General features: G+C 42.1%; 1 protein-coding gene across 6 annotated transcripts in view; it reads left to right on the top strand.

The window, feature by feature from the left end:
* The first annotated feature begins 499 nt into the window (after positions 1-499).
* Positions 500-21,036, top strand: part of CLYBL (citramalyl-CoA lyase) — a 264,850-nt gene continuing 244,313 nt past the window's right edge. For all 6 annotated transcript variants that reach the window (XM_047869176.1, XM_047869190.1, XM_047869183.1 and 3 more), the window contains exon 1: positions 500-611. In XM_047869176.1, the coding sequence (XP_047725132.1) occupies positions 550-611 (62 nt within the window). In that variant the 5' untranslated portion in view covers positions 500-549. The remainder of the gene's footprint in view (positions 612-21,036) is intronic.

The raw sequence follows: 21,036 nt of genomic DNA on the forward strand, positions 1-21,036 counted from the left end.
AATCTGGCAGGAAGGAGTTAGAGTGAAGAGTTGTGTTTGCTGCCCTACTTCAGAAGCATTTCTCTGACTCAGAAAGTTGCCCATATCTATTCTGATCCTATCGCAGGCATATGTATCCCATGATGGATTAACTGTTAATTAAGGCACGCACATGGTGAGGCTCACATATTAGGCAGTACTTCTAACAACAAAAACAATGAATCCCTCGGAAAATTGGCCTGTTCTGGCTGGGAAAACGCAAAAGTCGCCTTAAAAACCCAGAAGCACGAAGAGAAGTAACTGGATGGAGTCACCAGAAAACCTCTGAAGAAGTGGCCATCCATTCCGTGCCTCTGCTCTGCCCGCCATGATAGCGGACAAGAAGGTTCTGAGCTCTCAGACATCCCTGGTTAGGGGCGGGAACAGGTGCTCCAGGCAGCGGGGCGTGACTTGCGGGGACGAGGTGGGGCTGGGCTGGGCTTGTGGGGCGGGGCCACGTGGGGGGCGTGCCCACGGGGCGTGGCGAGATGAGGAAGGACCTGTCTGAGGCGGGGCGCGCGCGTCAGGAAGATGGCGCTGCGTCTGCTGTGGAGAGCGCCACGCGGAACGGCGGCGGCGGCGCTGCCGAGGCTGTGAGTGCAGGTCCCTGGTCCCCCGCCACCCGGGCCGGCCTCCCCAGTTCCTGCCGGGAACCCCCGCCGGCCGGGAGCACCGTGCCCCTCTCGCGCGCCGGCTCGACCTCTGCCAAGGTCGCCGACGCCCTGCCAGGGTCGCCCGTCCTCCGCGTGCCTCCCTGTGGGAGGGTCATTGCTTGGGGGCCGGGAAAATGGGTACAAACATTCGATTAGCAGCCCCAGAACACAAAACCAGCCCCCCGCCTCCCCCACAAGTGGAAACCGCGAACGTGTGCTGTTTGATAAAAGGGGTCCTGGAATCAGCGTCCGCGAGGCGGCTCCCCTGCTGAGGGAGAACACCCTTCGCTCGTTGGTTCAGCACAGCGGTTCCCAAACTGGTCTCAGGACCCCTTTACGCGCCGAAAAACTATTGACCCCGACGAGCTCTTGCTTGTATCTAGTAATTTTTGCGGCGTGAGGAGTTAAGTTTAAAAAAATCTTCATTTACGAATAACACACCCGTTGCATTTTAACACACCCATATGTAGTGAAAGAGTGGTGTGGTTTTAGATTTTCGAAAGTCTCTTTGGTTTAATAGAGGACAGCTGGAGTCTCCTCTCCGCTGATTTGGAGGAGGTTTACAAAGCAGTTCCGGGCTCACGGAGGTGCTAGTTGGAAAAGGGAAGACCTCTCAGACCGTGTCGAAGGGGGTCGGGAACTCTCAGGTGTGCTGGGACCGCCCTTGGATAGCCGCTGGGCTAGCAGTTGCCAACTACATGCACACACGTTACCTTATCTGGCTCCCTGACCACCATGTGAAGAAGTCAGAACGAGGAAACTGAGGCTTGGAGAGGCTAAGTGACACCAAGCAGAGAATGGCAGAGTTTGGTTTAGAAACCAAGCCTGTGGCTCTTGGTCTGGAACTTCTTCCATTTGCTTGCTCCCTGCTTCCGGACTCTCCAGTGTGTCCCGCGCCAGGCCCTACCCCGTCTGGTACATCCCGCCTTCCCCTTTCCCAGACCTGAGCCTGGTATGTGGCCCTGGACTCAGGGGTTCACCCCTGGAACCAGAGATGGCTGCCAAGGCGGTAACACCCAGGCCCTTCCAGAAGGCCCCCTTTTCCTTCAGTAATGTGGTCCAGTGACCACATGCAGTCACCTATTTCTTTTCTTTTTTCTTTTTTTTTTAATATATGAAATTTATTGTCAAATTGGTTTCCATACAACACCCAGTGCTCATCCCAAAAGGTGCCCTCCTGAATACCCATCACCCACCCTCCCCTCCCTCCCACCCCCCATCAACCCTCAGTTTGTTCTCAGTTTTTAAGAGTCTCTTGTGCTTTGGCTCTCTTCCACTCTAACCTCTTTTTTTTTTTTTGTCCTTCCCCTCCCCCATGGGTTTCTGTTAAGTTTCTCAGGATTCACATAAGAGTGAAACTATATGGTATCTGTCTTTCTCTGTATGGCTTATTTCACTTAGCATCACACTCTCCAGTTCCATCCATGTTGCGACAAAGGGCCATATTTCATTCTTTCTCATTGCCCTGTAGTACTCCATTGTGTATATAAACCACAATTTCTTTACCCATTCATCAGTTGATGGACATTTAGGCTCTTTCCATAATTTGCCTATTGTTGAGAGTGCTGCTATAAACATTGGGGTACAAGTGCCCCTATGCATCAGTACTCCTGTATCCCTTGGGTAAATTCCTAGCAGTGCTATTGCTGGGTCATAGGGTAGGTCTATTTTTAATTTTCTGAGGAACCTCCACACTGCTTTCCAGAGCGGCTGCACCAATTTGCATTCCCACCAACAGTGCAGTCACCTATTTCTAAGGCACTTGGGGCTCATCTCAAAGTGCTCTTTGCCATCTTTAGCACCTGGGCTCATTCTCCACACACACATCCTACGAAGGCCGTGGCAGCAGGCTTTCGTGCCGGGTGCTTCAGGGAGCCTGCTTCCTGGGTTAAATCCTCTGTTTCCGCATCTTCAGAACACACAGAATTGGGAGAAGTAAAGGTGCTAAACGTCAGCTTAGAAAGGTCTGCCTAGAGATGCCTTAATTTCTAGTTAGGTTGCATTTACGCTTCAGGCCGGTAGACCTGCTTCTGGTGGCTTTTTCCTTCTGTTTTTAGAGTGTCAGGACCATTGCTGCTAGGCGGGGACCATGCGAGTGCTGTCCTTGATGCCTCGTTTTCCACCCTGCCTCTGGCCCTGCTGCTTTCTGTAGCCACTGCTCAATTTATGTAAATACCTGCCCTCAGTCTCGGGGAGCATAACTCTCCACTCCTAGGGATGCTATTGGTTCGACTGTCTTTTAAGTCCTCTCTGCCGACAGAGAAAATTAAAAAAAAAAAGTGTGAATAGTAACCCATATATATATATACCTTCATCTATAAATATATATATTTTTACAATAGGCTCTACACCCAAGGTGGGGCTAGAACTCACCAACCTGAGATCAAGAGTTACGTGCTCTAGGGGCGCCTGGGTGGCGCAGTCGGTTAAGCGTCCGACTTCAGCCAGGTCACGATCTCGCGGTCCGTGAGTTCGAGCCCTGCGTCGGGCTCTGGGCTGATGGCTCAGAGCCTGGAGCCTGTTTCCAATTCTGTGTCTCCCTCTCTCTCTGCCCCTCCCCCGTTCATGCTGTCTCTCTCTGTCCCAAAAATAAAATTTAAAAAACGTTAAAAAAAAAAAAAAAAAGAGGGGCGCCTGGGTGGCGCAGTCGGTTAAGCGTCCGACTTCAGCCAGGTCACGATCTTGCGGTCCGTGAGTTCGAGCCCCGCGTCGGGCTCTGGGCTGATGGCTCAGAGCCTGGAGCCTGTTTCCGAATCTGTGTCTCCCTCTCTCTCTGCCCCTCCCCCGTTCATGCTCTGTCTCTCTCTGTCCCAAAAATAAATAAACGTTGAAAAAAAAATTTAAAAAAAAAAAAAAAAAAAAAAAAAAAAAAAAAAAAAAGAGTTACGTGCTCTAGTGACTGAGCCAAATGCCCCAGAATATTTCTGTATAAAATCACTGTATCTATATTAACCTAAACCTGAGCTCATATTGCCTCCAATTGTAATCCATTGCCACATGGATCATTCTAGCCTCCTCCCCTTTGCTTGATTAATAAATTTTCACTACAACAGTTAGAAACCTGGCTCCCATCATCCACCATCCACCATCCAGTTACTTAATTGTTCAGTTTTAGCATACCCATACAGCAGTATTTGAATTGTTAGGCCATACTCTGGGGGAAAGAACTGTCAACGAAGTACAGTACTTGTGTGCAGTTCCTTTTCCTTTAGTCTTACAGGTGCCACTCATTTCCATAGTTACTTAGTTCAGGGCCTATTTCTCCCATCCCCTTCAGTGAGGTTGTTTCATACATTTGCAATACAGTTTGAGAGTCCCTTGTCATAATCTGCATTATTTCCTACCTCCCACATGAATTTTTTTTTAATTGCATATATTAAGGTTTGTTCTTTTTGCTATAAAATTCTGTGGATTTTGACAAATGCATAATATCATGTATCTACCATAAGAGTATTATATACAGAATTGTTTTATTTCCCTGAAAATCCCCCTGTGCTTCACCTGTTTGTCCATCCTGGATTCTCCCAAACTCCTGATCATATTCCTGTCTCTATAGTTTTGCCTTTTCCAGAATGTCATAGAATTGGAATTACATAGTATGCAGTCCCATTAGACTGCATTCTTTCACTTAGCAGTGTTCATTAAGGTTCCTCCCATGTCTTTTTCATGGCTTCTTAACTCATTTTCTTTTACTGCTGAATATTCCATTGTAGAGATGTTTCACTGTCTGTTCACCTATTGAAGGACATTTTAGTTCTATAAAGGTTTAATAAAGCTACTATAAACATTCTCGTGCAGATTTTCTCTGGGTATAAGTTTTCAAATTAATTGGGTGAATACCTAGGAATATGATTGTATGGTAGCTTTGTAAGAAACTACAAACTATCTTCCAAAGTGCCTGTACCATTTTGCATTCCAATCATCAATGGAAGGATGCTGTACATCCTTGCCAGCATTTAGTATTGTCAGTTCAAAAAACTTGTTTAGTCATGCTAACAGGTGCGTAGTGGTATCTGTTGTTGGTCTAATGTTCGTTTGTTTTAACTTGAAATTCCCTGATGTCAGGTGATGTTGGACATCTTGTCATATGTTTATTTGCCGTCTGTGTATCTTCTTTGGTAAGGTGTGTATTCTGATCTTCTGCCTACTTCTTAGATTGTTTTCTTATTGTTGAGTTTTAAGTATTTGTTGCATAGTTTAGATATAAGTCTTATAAAAGATATATGTTTGGCAAATATTTTCTCCCAGTCTGTGACTTGTCTTTTCATTCTCTAATGGTATCTTTGACAGAGCAGTTTTTTTATTTTAATGAAATCATGCTTACTTTTTCTTTCGTGGATCATGCTTTTGCTGTTATTTTTAAAAACTCATTGCCAAATCCAGAGTCACATAGATTTTCTCCTGTATTTCCTTCTAAAAGTTCTACAGTATTATGTTTTATACTTGGGCCTGTGATCCATTTTAAGTTAGTTTTTATAAGTAGAAGGTGTTTGTCTAATTTTTTTGGATGTTGATCCAGTTGTTCCATCCCATTTGTTGAAAAAATTGTCCTTTCTCCATTAAATTGCTTTTGCTCCTTTGTCAAAGGTCAGTTGGCCCTATTTGTGTGGGTCTGTTTCTGGACTCTTAATTTTGTTATATTGACCTGTGTGTCTGTTCTTTTGCCAATATTATGCTGTCTTTATTACTGTAACTTTATAGTAAGTCTTGAAGTTGGGTAACATCAGTTCTCCAACTTCAGTTTTCTTTCATATTATGTTCGCTATTCTGAGTCTTTGCCTTTCTGTATAAACTTTAGAATCAGTTTGCTGATATCCACAAAATAGCTTGCTGAGATGTGATTGGAACTGCATTGAATCTATAGATTAAATTGGGAAGAATTGACATCTTAACAATATTGAGTCTTGCAATCCATGAATATGGACTATTTCCCCATTTATTTAAATGTTCTCGATTTCTTTCATCAGAGTTGTATAGTTCTCTGCATACAGGTCTTGTACATGTGTTGTTGGATTTATACCTAAATATTTCATTCTTTGGGTGCTGTTGCAAATGGTATCGTGTTTTAAATTTCAAATTCCAATTGTTCATTGCTAGTTTATAGGAAAGCAATTATCTTTTAATTATTAATTTTGTATCCTGCAGCCTTGTCATAATCACTTATAATTTACATGAGTTATTTTTTGTGAGTTCTTTGGGATTTTGTACATAGATGATCATGTAGTTCTCAAAAACTTTTTAAAAAATTAATTAATTTTAAGAGAGAGTGTGAGTGGGAGAAAGAGAGAAAGAATCCCAAGCAGGCTCCACTGTGCCAGGTGTGGAGCCTGATGCAGGGCTTGAACCCACAAACTGTGAGATCATGACCTGAGCTGAAACCAAGAGTCAGACACTTAACTAACTGAGCCACCCAGGCATCCCTCAAAGACATTTTTATTTCTTCTTTCTCAAGATGTGTGCCTTTTTATTTCCTTTTCTTGTTTTATTGCACTAGCTAGTGGCTCTAATAAGATGTCAATAAGAGTGATGAGAGGTGGCGTTCTTGCCTTGTTCCCAATCTTAGGGAAAGCATCCAGTTTCCCATCATTAATTATGATATAAGCTGTATGTATTTTGTAGATGTCTTTTATTCCCCATTTGCTGATACTTTTTGTTTTTTATTGTGAATGGGTGTTGGATTTTATCAGGTTCTTTTTCTGCATCAATTGATATGGTTTTCCTTGTTTAGCCTGTCAATGTGGCAGATTACATTAATTGATTTTTGGATGTTGAACCAGCTTTGTATCCCTGGAATAAATCTTATTTGGTCATGGTGTATAATTCTTTTTATACATTTTTGGATTTGATCTGCAGATATTTTGTTAGGGGTTTTCTATCTATGTTCATGAGAGATATTGGTCTGTAATTTTCCTTTTTTGTACTGTGTGTGTGTGTGTGTGTGTGTGTGTTTTGGGGGGGTGAGGAGAGAATGCAGGTGTGAGTGGGGGAGAGGCGGAGGAAGAAAGAGAGAGGAAATCTTAAGCAGGCTCTATGCCCAGCATGGAGCCTGGCACAGAGCTTGATCTCACGACCTAGGCCAAAATCAAGAGTTGGTTGCTTAACCCAGTGAGCCACCCAAGCGCCCCTGTAGTGTGTTTATTGGTATTGGTTTCTGTGTATCTCATGACTTTTTTGTTTCTCTATTCCTTCTTTACTGCTTTCTTTTGCACTAAGTGAATACTTTGTAATTTTTTAATATTTTAAATTTCTTTAATGATTTTTAACTACTTTTTTACTTTTTAAATTGGAGTATAGTTGACACAGTTTTTTTTAATACTGTTCTTAAAGAGATTTTTTAGTGGTTACTCTAGGGCTTACCATGTACATTTTTGAAAAGAATTGTGGTAAAATAAAATACATGTAACATAAGCTTTGTCATTTTAACCATTCTAAGTATACAGTTTAGTGGCATTGCCACATTCACACTGTTGTGCAACCATTACCACTATCCACATTTTTTTCCTCACTCCAAACAGAAACTCTGTACTCATGAAGCAATAATTCCTTCTCTATCACCTGGTAGTCCCTAGTCTACTTTCTGTGTTTCTGAATTTGCTTATTTTAGATATGTAAGTGGGATCATATAATTTTCATTCTTTTGTTTCTGGCTTATCTCACTTTGCATAATGTTTTCAAGAATCATTTATGTTGTAGTATGTATGAGAACTGCATTCCTTTTTATGGCTGGCTAATAATATTCCATTGTAAGTATATCACCATATACATATTAACTTATAAGAATCTACTTTTGATTTATACTAAATTCCAGAAGAGAAATGTTACTTCTATATAGTTCTATTTCCTTTTCTTCTTTTTTGTGGTATTATAGTTATACATATTATATTTATTTATATTTTCTTTTTTTGTGTGTGTGTGTTTTTTATTTATTTTTGAGAGAGAGAGAGAGAGAGTGTGTGTGAGTGGAGGGGGGCAGAGAGAGAGGGAGTCACAGAATCTGAAGCAGGCTCCAGGCTCCGAGCTATCTGCACAGAGCCTGATACGGGGTCCAAACTCACCGACTGCAAGATCATGACCTGAGCCAAAGTTAGACGCTCAACCAACACCACCCAGGTGCCCCACATATTATGTTCATATGTTACAAACCCAGTATACATTGTTGTAGTTTTACTTATTTTATGTCTTTTAATTGATTAAAAAAACTTTTTAAATGTTTTATGTTTGAGAGTGAGAGAGCATGAGTAGGGGTGGGGCAGAGAGAGAGGGAGACACAGAATCTGAAGCAAGTTCCAGGCTCTGAGCTGTCAGTACAGAGCCCTACACAGGGCTCGAACCCATGAACTGTGAGATCATGATCTGAGCCAAAATCGGATGCTTGATTGACTGAGCCACCCAGCCGTCCCTTAATGGATTAATTTTCAAAGAAAGCTCCATGCCCAATGTGGGGCTTGAGCTCATGACCCTGAGGTAAAGGGTCTCATGCTCTACTGACTGAACCAGCCAAGCACCCCAATTTTATGTCTTTTAAAGAAACTTAGAGAAGGAGACACAAATTCACAGACACAAGTTCACAGACACACGCACACACACACACACGCACACACACACATTTTGTAGTATTTGTTATACTTACTTTCTAATTTACTAGTTCTGGTTTTCATTTGTTCCTATAGAGTTGAGTCACCATCTGGTGCCATTTTTTAACACAGTACATCTTTGTTCTCACCTCCTTTGTGTTGTTATTGGTAAATATACTACATTTCTATATGTTACTGGCCTGACAACACAATTATATAATATTCTTTTATATAGTTGCTTTTTAAATTACACAAGAGAAGAAAGGAGCAGGAATGTGCATTTATCTTTAATTACTTTATTACTATTTGTGTATGTGTGTGTATGGATTTGATCTGTCTGGGATCACTTACTTTCAGCCTGAAGAACTCTCTTTAGTATGTCTTTAACATTCTTTAAAAGAAATTTTTTTTTTAACGTTTATTTATTTTTGAGACAGAGAGAGACAGAGCATGAACGGGGGAGGGTCAGAGAGAGGGAGACACAGAATCCGAAACAGGCTCCAGGCTCCGAGCTGTCAGCACAGAGCCCGACGCGGGGCTCGAACTCACGGACCGCGAGATCGTGACCTGAGCCAAAGTCAGCCGCTCAACCGACTGAGCCACCCAGGCGCCCCTAAAATTCTTTTAAGTTTATTGATTTGTTTTGAGAGAGGGAGAGCAAGTGGGGTAGGGGCAGAGAGACAATCCCAAGCAGGCTCCGCACTGTCAGTGCAGAGCCCCATGCAGGGCTCAAACTCACAAACCATGAGATCATGACCTGAGCCTAAATCAGGAGTCAGACTGACCACCCAGGTGCCCCTCTTTAATATTTCTTGTAAGGTGGGTCTGCTAGCAATAGCCCTACACGTGTGTGTGGCCTTTCAAACCCTCTCCTTTCTCCCTTTTTAGTTCAGTCCCTGCGGCTGTTTCCACTTTTCCACTTTCTCTCCAGCTGCTTTTGGGGGGGGGGTGCTTTTCCTCGTATTCTCCCCCCCACCCTCATCCTGTCTCCCCACGCAAAAACAGCTCCCTGCCCTCCATAGCTTTTCTCTCCCCCAGTTCGCCTCTCTGCGCTGCGTACCTGCTGAATTCTGTGGTTCTGGTTGTGCAGATTGTTGTGTTAATCCTCAGATCATTTGTCTAGGTGTGCAGGATGGTTTAGTGTTGGTCTGGCTGTATTTCATGGACGCAAGACACAAAGATAACTTCCATGCCGTTCCACTATCTTGGCTCCTCCCTGTGTGTGGCCTTTCAGAAGCCCAGGAAAAGGTCAGAGCTTTTCAAAGTTGATGGATATCTCATTTTCCAGCTTTTTCATTAAAACTTTATTTAAGGTATACAAGTATACAGCTTTATTTAAGATTTTATTTTTAAGTCATCGCTACACCCAGCTTGGGGCTTGAACCCACAACCTCGAGATTAAGAGTTGCGTGTTCTGCCGACTAAGCCAGCCAGGTGCCCAGGTGTACAGTTTTGTAATTTAACATCTGCGTACACTACAAAGTGATTACCACCACAAGTCTAGTTACCATCCTTCACCATACTGTTGACCCTCTTTACCCATTTTGCCCACCAGGCCCCCAACCCTGTTAACCCTCTGGTAACCATTAGTCTGTTCTCTGTATCTGAGATTATTTTTATTTTGTTTGTCCATTTCATTTTTTTTTTTTAAGATTCTACATGTAACATCATATGGTATTTGTATGGTATTTGCTCTTCTCCATCTGACTTATTTTGCTTGAATACCCTCAAGATCCAAACATGTTGCAGATGGCAAGATTTCATTCTTTTTTGTGGCTGAGTAGTATTTCATTGTATAAATATACCACATCTTTATCCATTCATCTGTTGATGGACATTTTGTTTCCGTATATTGGCTATTGTAAACAGTACTGCAGTGAACATAACAATAAACAGGAGAGCATATATCTTTTTAGTGAAAGTTTTCCTATTACCTGGAGGTAGAAGAGTTGGGTCATAGGGTAGTTCTATTCTTAATTTTTTGAGGAAACTCCAAATTGTTTTACACAATGGCTGCTCCAGTTTACAATCCCAGCAACAGTGTGTGAGGGTTCCCTTTTCTCTGCACCCTCTCCAACACTTGTTATTTTTTGTCTTTTTGGTAATAGCCATTTTTACAGGGGTTAGGTAATATCTTATTTTGGTTTTTATTTGCATATCCCTAATAATTATTGATGTTGAGCATCTTTTTCATTTGCCTGTTGGTCATCTCTATGTATTCTTTGGAGAAATGTCTATTCAGATTTTCTCCCCATTTCATAATCAGGTTGTTGTTGAGTTGTATGAATTCCTTTTGTATATTTTGGATATTCACCCCTTATTGGATATGTGGTTTGCAAATATTTTCTCCCATTCAGTGGGTTAACTTTTCATTTTCCTGTTAATTTCTTTTGCTGTACAGAAGCTTTTTACTTTGATGAGGTCCCATTTGTTTACTTTTACTTTTGTTTTTCTTGCCTTTGAAGTCAGATCCACAAAGACGTTGCTAAGACTGATGTCAAGGACTTTACTGCTTATGTTTCTTCTAGGAGTTTTATGGTTTCAGGTCTTACATTCTAGTTTTTAATCCATTTTGAGTTAATTTTTGTGTATGGTGTAATATAGTGGTCTGTATTCTTGTGCATGTAGCTATCCAGTTTCCCCAACACTATTTATTGAAGAGACTGTTCTTTCTCCATTGTATATTCTTGGCTCCAGCTTTTCCTTTTAAGCTTTTTGGTTAGCCTGTCGTTTGCCCTGTTATCCAGCATCTCAGGTAGCGATGATATTAAATAATTGCTTCTGATTGTTTTGACAAACGCCCTCAGGGAGAATGCTGTTCCCACTGTTCAGGCTCTAAGCCAGGTGAGCCCTGCAAATGGAGTCTTCCAGGGAGCTACCAGGTGGCAGTTCTCTGTGTGTGGTGCTTTCAAAGACCTCCCACCCTACCCTGTCCCCTCCGGTGGCTGCCAGGCTGCTGGTTTTCACAAGGATTATGACTGTTGGTTTTTAAAGCTACCACCGAACTGGGGAGAGGGCGTGGGTAAGTTAAAAAAACAACAACAACAAAAACCCACATGGTTTGCTGTTCTTAACTGAGATTCATCCGTGTTTCTTGGATAAATGCTCCCAGATTGCTGCAGGCCTTTGGTTAATGTCTAGAATTCTAAAAAAGTTGATTCTGACTGCCAATATTCTCATTGTTATTGTAGAGGATTAGGTTTTTGAAGTTCCTTTCTCTGCAATTTTGCTGGTCACCCCTGCTTAGAATTTTGGTCAAGAATTTGAGTTGGGGTGCCCAGGTGGCTCAGTTGAGCATCTGGCTCTTGATTTCGGCTCAGGTCATGATCTCATGGTTTATGGGATTGAGCCCCATGTCGAGCTCTGTGCTGACAGTGTGGAGCCTGCTTGGGATTCTCTGTATCCCTCTCTCTCTGCCTCTCCCCTGCACACGCTCTCTCTCTCTCTCTCTCTTTCTCTCTCAAAATAAGTAAAATAAACTTAAAAAAAAAAGAATGGATTTGAATTTATAAAATGTTTTTTCAGTATCTGTTGTGATCATGTGGCTTTTCTTAAGTATGTTAATATGATGAATCAGATTGATTAGTTAAAAAAATTTTTTTTTAATGTTTATTTATTTTTGAGAGAGACAGAGCATGAGTGGGGGAGGAGCAGAGAGAGGGGAAACACAGAAGCTGAGGCAGGCTCCAGGCTCTGAGCCATCAGCCCAGAGCTGGATGTGGGGCTCGAACTCACAAACCATGAGATCATGATCTGAGCTGAAATAGAGTTGGATGCTTAACCAAATGAGCTCCCAGGTGCCCTGAAGTGTTATTTTGAAATATTTATTGGCATCATTAGAAATTGACTTTACTTGCCCAAGTGCATGGTGAGAAGCTAAAAGGAGATGCTGTAAACAAATATGTTTTGGGTTGTAAGGCAGAAAGTAATGTTAAGTGGTCCGGGAGGCAGGGGACCAACCATCTCAACTTTCCCAGGACATTCCTGGTTTTAGCACCAAAAGTCGCACATTCCAGGAAACCTGTTTCAAGCAAAGCAGGATAGTTATTCACTCTAGAGATAGAGAAGTGAAGGGCTGGGACACCTGTGTGTCTCAGTCGGTTGTGTCCGACTTTGGCTCAGGTCATGATCTCATGGTTCATGGGTTTGAACCCCACATTGGGCTCTCTGCTGACAGCTCAGAGCCTGGGGCCTGCTTCAGATTCTGTGTCTCCATCTTTCTCTGCCCCTTCCCTGCTTGTGCTCTGTCTCTCTCTCTCTCTCAAAAATAAATAAACATTAAAAAAAAGGGGGGGTAGTGAAAGAGAGAGAAGTGAAGGGCTGTAGGATGAAATGAAGATGACCTAAGATGGTAGACCAGGGCTTTTGTTAAGAGGCTGAAGAGAAGAGGGGCGCCTGGGTGGCGCAGTCGGTTGAGTGTCTGACTTTGGCTCAGGTCATGATCTCACAGTCCGTGAGTTCGAGCCCCGCGTCGGGCTCTGTGCTGACAGCTCGAAGCCTGGAGCCTGTTTCCGATTCTGTGTCTCCCTCTCTCTCTGCCCCTCCCCCGTTCATGCTCTGTCTCTCTCTGTCCCAAAAATAAATAAACGTTGAAAAAAAAAAAAGAGGCTGAAGAGAAGAGAAAGAGGGAGGAGACTCTGAGGATGTAGGAAATACCATGATGGGGTACATAGACCAGGAGTAGCCTGGGGGCAGGGAACATGTCCTCGGGCTGGACGGAGAAGTTGGTGGGAAATGAGGTATCTCAGAGAAAAACTAGTGGGCAACAGCCAAGCTGGTGAGTAAGAACTAAAAGTGGTAGCTGGGCCTGAATCGGAAGATGCACATGTCCATGGGTGGTACCTCCTGGAGAAGATATCCCTGCAAAGGGAAACTCCCAGCAAGGTACTGTTTGCCAAAACAAGGCTGTGCCACGTCTACTAAATAGCATAGCCTTTGCTTGTGGATCTGTCTATTCCAGCGTGTAGTGCTTCAGCTCTCATTGTACTGTTTCCCTGTCATAGAGTTTTGCTGTGAACTAGAACCATCTGTGTGGGTACAGGCCAGGAGGAAGAACATTGGGTAACCTAAATGGTTTCTGTGGTAAAGGCCAGCAGGTAGGTAGGAAAGGCCAGGACCTGAAGATGAATTCTGACTAAACGACCGTTACCCTATACCCCCTTCCCCCCATGGGGCCATAGCAGAGTTGAGGACAATTTTACCACATGTGCTTTTCTCTACTCCCCAGACTGTGGCCACCAAAGTCTTTGCCCTCTCAAGGAACTGTCCTGAGTGCCCCTGTCTTGCAGAATGTTTGAGTGACATATGCACTTTACTATTCTAGAAATACTCCATGTGGTGTGTTGAGGATAGAGTATTCTCTGAAGTTACTTACATATGAGACTTAGAAAGTGAACACATATGCTTGGTTGTGGATGAGCCTGGGGGAAGACATCATACATAGTGAAATCACATCCACAGAGTGGCTGACACGGCTCAGCATCGGTACTTTCCTGAAGTGACTGTTTTCTCCAGTTGGGGCTTTACAGCAGCCAATGTCTGATTGATGTAATTTCTGAGAACAGCCTTTGGTCAGTTTCCTTAACTGGGTGTTGTGGTGGCTGCTCTATAGGAGCTGCTGTTTTATGTGTGACTCCCTGTGAGGAAGTCCGCTAAAATTTTAGGTACATGTGGCTAAAATTTTAGGAAGGCAGGGAGAAGAAAGCTGGGCTCCTTGGGGAGTGGTTATTGATGGGTTTGATGACTGTTCTTAAGATTGGAAGAGTTGTTAATTGTAAAAACAATATGCTTTCGTGCCCCTGAGTGCAACTGGAGCTGTGTTCTATTGATACATTTGGCTTCTTTATTCCTCTACACATTGCTCATGATGGCAACAGTTTCAGAATTTTATTAGTTAATAAAAAGATCAAAGAAATAATGTTTATGTTTTCATATAGGTCACTGGGTATGAATTTAAATCCATTGTAAGTCAAACAGGTTTAATTTATTTCATGTTGTTAACTTGAATGTTTTATCGCATATCAATTAAATAACTCACTTGAATGATGTAGATAATAAATGGGCTCAAGAATTGAGATTTATTCCTTCCTTCCTTCTCTTCCCCTGTCTTTTCTTTCTCTCCTTTTCCACATCTTCCTTCCCTTCTTTCCATAAACCAAGTTTAAGGTGGCTTTTTATTTAGTTGCTTTGATTTTATATTTTGGTTAAGTTTTAGGATGTTTACTAATCTTGGAGCATTGATGTATGCTACTGTTCCATGACTCTGTCACATATATATTTGGGTGTATATAATTCCAGCTATTCATTTAAACTATTTCCAAGTTTTCTGCCTCGGGAAATGCAGAGATAATGTCCCTATACCCAAATCTCTGTGGCAACTCTTACTCATGTACTTAGAGGTGAATTTCTGTATGTGAACTTGCTGGTTCAAAGACTATGGACATTTTAAGCTCTTTGATGCTTGTTTTCAGATCATCCTCCAGAAAGGGTGAGATACCTGGATTGCATTATGCCCTTTGGAGGCTCATCTGCCCAATTTCCTCGGCATCTGCAGGCCTGTGCACAGTAAAGTAAGCAAGACTGTCACAGTCGTCAGCATCTGGCCTAGAAAGAACCCCATCCTCTGGCTGTCAGTCAGGGCCAGCTTTTCTCTCTGTGGCCTCAGCTGTCACACTGACCTTGCTTGTAGGTGGTTCTGGAAACAGCTATGGAATTTTACTCCTTTTGCAAGTTCTCGTTTGAACTACACCATATGTAATGTTTTCCTCTTAGTTGGCCTTTTGAGATTGGCAGAGGTGCCTGATTTTATAATAAAGGATTCAAAGTAAATATCTGTGAGAAAGTAAAAATTCTATTTTAATAGGATGCTAGTACGGGCATGTCTTACTTACCTGTTCCCCTTCACTGTGTTCTGGCCAAGAAGGTAGAGTGCTCTGTAAGTATTTGCAGGACACTTTTCAAATATGAATATTTGGAACATGTAAATACTGGAAATTTTAGAAGACACTTCCTACTTTATTGCCCTACTTGGCCACCTTCAGTAAAATTAGGGTCACAGTTCAGTGGTAGAATGTGTTCACTGTTTAACTGAGAGTTCTACATTGGTAAAAAATTGAATTAAAAAAGAGACTCTGTGAACCTTTTGAAAGTTTATATGATTAAAAATACCATTGTACATGTATACATTGTACCACTTTACAAGTAGTGCAGGCTCATTTTAAAGCACACTTGTGTTCTTATTTAATGTCACAGTATTGTTTGTGAGAAAGATGATATGTCCTTAATACGCATATCAAAGACAATATGTATTTATTTCTTGGCCAAATACAAAAGTTTAAGAAATCAAAAACAAAAAATCTGTGCCAAATGCGGTTTTCACACAGAGGCACTGGAGGGCGCTCTAGCAATGAGAGATATAAATTGTCTCCTTACAAACATGCCTCTTCGGAAAAGATACGGAAGTTGGTTTTCCTGTCACTTTAAAAAACAATTGTTTTTATTTTTATTTTATTTACTTTAATATTTATTTGCTTTTGAGCAAATAAAGAGAAGACAGAGCGTGAGCCAAGGGAGGGGCAGAGAGTGAGACACAGAATCTGAAGCAGGCTCCAGGCTCCAAGCTGTCAGCACACAGCCCGACCAGGAGAGAACCATGAGATCGTGACCTGAGCCAAATTTGGACACTTAACCGACTGAGCCAGCAAGGCACCCCTTAATTAATTTTTTTTAATTAAGTAATCTCTGTGCCTAGCAAGGGACTCAAACTCACAACACTGAGATCAAGAGTAATATGCTTTACCGACTGAGTCAGCCAGGTCCTTTCTATCACTTTTTAAGTCAAATGAAAAACACATAGATGGCAGAGGAAATACTTCTATACTGACCTTTTCCCTTGAAAGGTTTATAAGGAACTTAAGCGGATCTGTGCCCCGCGGCACCTTATTACTTCCAGGCAGACTGGCCTCCTTACCACCTATACAACATAGCAACTTCCCCCCAACTATTTCCACGCTCTCATCCCTCTCACTCTACCTGATGTTTTTTCCATTGCATTCATTTCCACTTGACATAATGTATGTTTGTCTGTTTATTGCCTGTCTTCACCCCATCCCCCATGCAGCTATTCATAAGAGCAGACGCTTGTTCTGTTTATCCCATTGCTATATACCCCAGCCCTAAAACAGTACTTAGCACATAGTAAGTGCCCAGTATAAGTTTGCCAAATAAAAAAAGAACATTTAGGAAGTGAAGTATTTGAGACAGTGTTTCTGGAAATTTGTGCCTTTTTTTTTTTTTATTGTGGTAAAATATATATAACATAAATTTATCATTTTAACCATTTTTTTTTTCAACGTTTATTTATTTTTGGGACAGAGAGAGACAGATCATGAACGGGGGAGGGGCAGAGAGAGAGGGAGACACAGAATTGGAAACAGGCTCCAGGCTCTGAGCCATCAGCCCAGAGCCCGATGCGGGGCTCGAACTCACGGACCGTGAGATCGTGACCTGGCTGAAGTCCGACGCTTAACCGACTGCGCCACCCAGGCGCCCCTCATTTTAACCATTTTTAAGTTCATGGTTCAGTGGCATTAAGTTCACTCACATTTTTGTACAACCATCACTACTGTCTATCTCCGGAACTATATCATCATCTCGAACTGAAACTCGTACCCACTATAGAATAACTCTCCATTGTCTCCTGTCCCAAATCCCTATTCTCCATTTCTGTTTCTATGAATTTGACTATTCTATATTCTCACATAAGCGGAGTCATGCAATATTTGTCTTTTGTGTCTGGCATATTTCACTTAGATTAATGTCAATATCCATGTTGTAGCAAGTTTTAGAGTTTGCTTCCTTTTTCAGGCTGAATAATATTTTATTACATGTAAATACCACATTTCGTTTATTCATTCATCCATCAATGGACATTTGAATTGTTTTCATCCTTTAACTATTGCTAGTGCATATTTTATACAGAGCATAGAAATGTGATGTTTAGGTTTTGAGTCTTAAGTAGATTTCTTTGGAACAGTGATAGATTCTTTAGATTATACCAATGAGTCATAGTTCACCCTTGGATGATTTCTGCCTTCAGGAAAATACTCTTAGTTCAGATTAAAGTAGAAACTTATTTAAGACAAGCTCTGAAAGATCAGAAGTGGTTTAATATCCCTACTGGTGCTATTCAGGTTTTTCTTACAAATGCCAAAAAAAAAAAAAAAAAAAAAGGTTCAGAACAAAATCAAATTACTAATTCTCTGGTATAAGCAAGAAGATCTTGGATAGATACTCTGGGGTTCTAGTCCAGTGCTGACCCTGCAGTTAGCCCTTGACCTTGGTCAAGGCTCTTGTCTAAATTGAGGCTTATTTTTCTCACAAACAGGAGGTTGGACTAGATGCCTCTTATCGGTTGACATTCCATAATCTAGAAGGAATCTAGAAAGGAATTATTGACTTAAAGTAAGAGGACTTTAGAGAATTTAGAAATATAAAATATATGGCTTTTTGAGCTTTTAGTTATTTTGGTCCATTTCAGCTCAATTTTTTTTTTAACGTTTATTTATTTTTGAGACAGAGAGAGACAGAGCATGAATGGGGAAGGGTCAGAGGGAGAGGGAGACACAGAATCTGAAACAGGCTCCAGGCTCTGAGCTGTCAGCACAGAGCCTGACACGGGTCTTGAACTCACGGACCGTAAGATCATGACCTGAGCCGAAGTCGGATGCTTAACCAACTGAGCCACCCAGGTGTCCCTTTTTCAGCTCAGTTTGAACAGAGATTGAAGATAAAAGCTTTTCCTTCCCCAAATTTGTGGGTTCAGTAATTGATTGGAACTCTTCTTGCCACGTTGGGTGGTTGTTTTGTTCATGTATTGTTCATTCTTATCCTTTAGAGCTCCCATACAGGAGGTGTCTTCGTTCTCTCTCTCTGCAGCAGGGACTGCTGCCAGCTGCTTGCTGTGTTCAAGTCCTTAGTTTAAGTGGCTGCTGACTGCCACAGTACAGAGGGGCTCTGATTTCAAAATAATTTGGCTGTACTGAAAATACAAAATCTAGAAGAGATCAGGAATAATTAGAGGTAGATACCCTAAATTTTAGTCTAATCTGCAAGATTGTCTCAGAGAAGTGGAGATGTGATTTTTGCCTGCATTCCATCCTCTTCTAGTTATCTCCTGCGCTCCTAGAGCTTTCATACTGACCCACGAATGCTCCAGTGGGTGGAGCACAGAGCTCTTAGAGCCTGCCTATTCTAGCTCCCATAGTCCACGGTTCACCTAGAGATACCCAGTGAATATGAGAAAACCAGCTTGTGCTAATGTCATGTTTGTAATCCTCTCACATGCCTTACCTGCAAAGGAGGTGGGCCACTAAAGAGAATTTCTCTTCTACCAGGAAAGCAAGTATGGACATAGCTTGTGGGGCCCCTCCTGTCCTCCAATCCCTGGACAAGGGTCCAGGCTGTGAATTTGGGTCATGAGTGTCTCCCTGTGCTGCAGAAGAGCCAGGAATTTACCAGGTGACCTGGTAACATGCTTGAGACTGGGGAGAGGATTTACCCTTAGAAATCTCCCTGCTCCTCCCCACCCCCTACACTCACTTCTTACTGACCTTAAGCTTCCTAAAGTGGGCTCTGATCTCCCTCTTACACAGCATAAATTCCATGATATCCTCTGTTGGCTGCATGAAGTCCAGACCCCTGAGTGTGGCATGCATGTGTCTCCTCACTTATCACCCACCTTTCCAACATTGCTCCCAGGGCTGCTTACCTTGCACCACTCAACCAGAAGGCTCACCATTCCACACACCACCCACCTCTCTCTCTGATTTGCTGACTCTCTTCCTCCCACCTCTCATCTTCAGGTTCTGCCTTTACTTATTAGCAGGCAGCCCTCTTCCACCAGCCCTTGGCAACTGTCAGCCTGCTTTCTGTCAATGCATCTACCTGTTCTGGATGTTTCATATAAATGGAGTCATACAATATATGGCCTTTTGTGACTGGCTTCTTTCACCTAGCATGTTTTCGAGGTTCATCCATGTTATGGCATGTATCAGTCAGTATTTCATTACCTTTTGTGGCTGAACAGTACTCTCCTGTAGGTATATATTCTGTCTATCCATTCATCAGTTGATGGACATCTGGATTGTTCCACCTGTCGGTGATTGTGAATGGTGCTGTTACGAATATTTATGCATAACTATTTGAGCGCCCGTTTTCAGTTCTTTTGGGTATATACCTATCTATGGAATTGTTGGGTCATATGGCAATTCTGTGTTTAACTTTTTGAGTAGCCCACTGTTTCCCACAGAGGCTTCACCAGTTTACATTCCACTGGCGATACATAAGGGTTTCAGTTTGCATCCTTGCCAACTTTGGTTATTTTCTGTTGTTTTTATGATAGCCATCCTAGTGGGTGTGAAGTCGTATCTCATTGTGGTTTCCTCCAAACAACTTTTAAATACACAGATCAGTTAACTGATTTTAAATAAGAATTTGAAAAGGAAAAAAACACGCATCAGTTCATTTCACTTCTCTGCTTAGCGTCCTTAGAGCTCCTTCTCTTGGCCCTTCAGGGCGAGTCTGGTCTTGTTCCTTCTACTCTTTGTAGCTCACCTGCTTCCACCCTTCTCACACATACTACCCCTTCCAGCATCATTGGCTTTCACTTACTTTTTTAAGCAAGGAAGGCGGACCATGGGCTTTGAGGCTTAGAGGAGTTCAGACACTTCCCCAAGGTCATACAGACCTGAGCCTGAGCCCTGGCCCTGCCACTTACTAGCCAGTTCCCTTTAGTTTTGTCATCTGTAAAAGCAGCTTGTGATCCTTAACCACAGAGAGCAGTTAGAATTAAATGAGCTCATGCACTGAATGCATGGTGCCTGGCTCATAAGGACATTGATAAACAATGGATATAAAAAGGAAACAAGATAATACATAAGCGCCACCTCCTTGGGGAGGAGGGGGACGACCATCTGAAGCATGTCCTCCCTCACATCCCCATTTGCCTCCCTCAGAGCTTCCTGTTCTTCATTATGCTTGCAGTTCAACATGATGTGAATGAATGGGTGCATTTCCTCTTATTTGGTCTCACCACTCGACTGGAATCTCTGTTTACTCTTTATGCCTACACCCAGCATAGTGCCTGACACATAGTAGGCACTTATTAAATATTCCTGAATGAAAAAACCATCATAGGGTCACAGTAAACAGAATTCCTTACTCATTATTCACTTGACATGAGAGGGTGGAAAGGCAAACTTTTTATGTGTGAGTGTGGGTGTATGTATGTTTTCCTAGATTATAGATTTGTCTAAACATTCCTGCTAATTTAATATGTCAAATCTGAAGGTTCTTTCTTGGCTTGAGTTTTTGAACACAGTCCAGGGCTGTTTTCAGATCCCTCAGTATTCTCCTTTTTTGAAAGTGTTTTTGAAAACATAAAGGGGTATCTTCTGTACATACTTTTCTACATTATTCATTTATGTAAATGAGTTGTGGATAGAGGGGCTATTTTAATGTCAAAATGTGGCTTTACCTTGGCATCGAGGTATCATTAGGAGAACCCAGTCTGTCTGAGTCTATGTGGTTGAAATATCCCTCCAGCCAGTGTTTCTGTCCCAGGTACATTCTGTTTATTCCAAAATTTCTCACCTGTGGAACACACTTCTTTCTTTCAAGTCGGGATCAACTCAGCACCTGGAAGATGTGTTTAAACAAATAGTCACAGTCTTTCAGTTCATTGGAGAAATCTTAGGATCCAAAGCAATATTTACTTTTATTCTGCAATTTCT

This window comes from Prionailurus viverrinus, chromosome A1 (assembly GCF_022837055.1).
Source record: "Prionailurus viverrinus isolate Anna chromosome A1, UM_Priviv_1.0, whole genome shotgun sequence".
In the NCBI taxonomy this organism is placed as follows: Eukaryota; Metazoa; Chordata; class Mammalia; order Carnivora; family Felidae; genus Prionailurus; species Prionailurus viverrinus.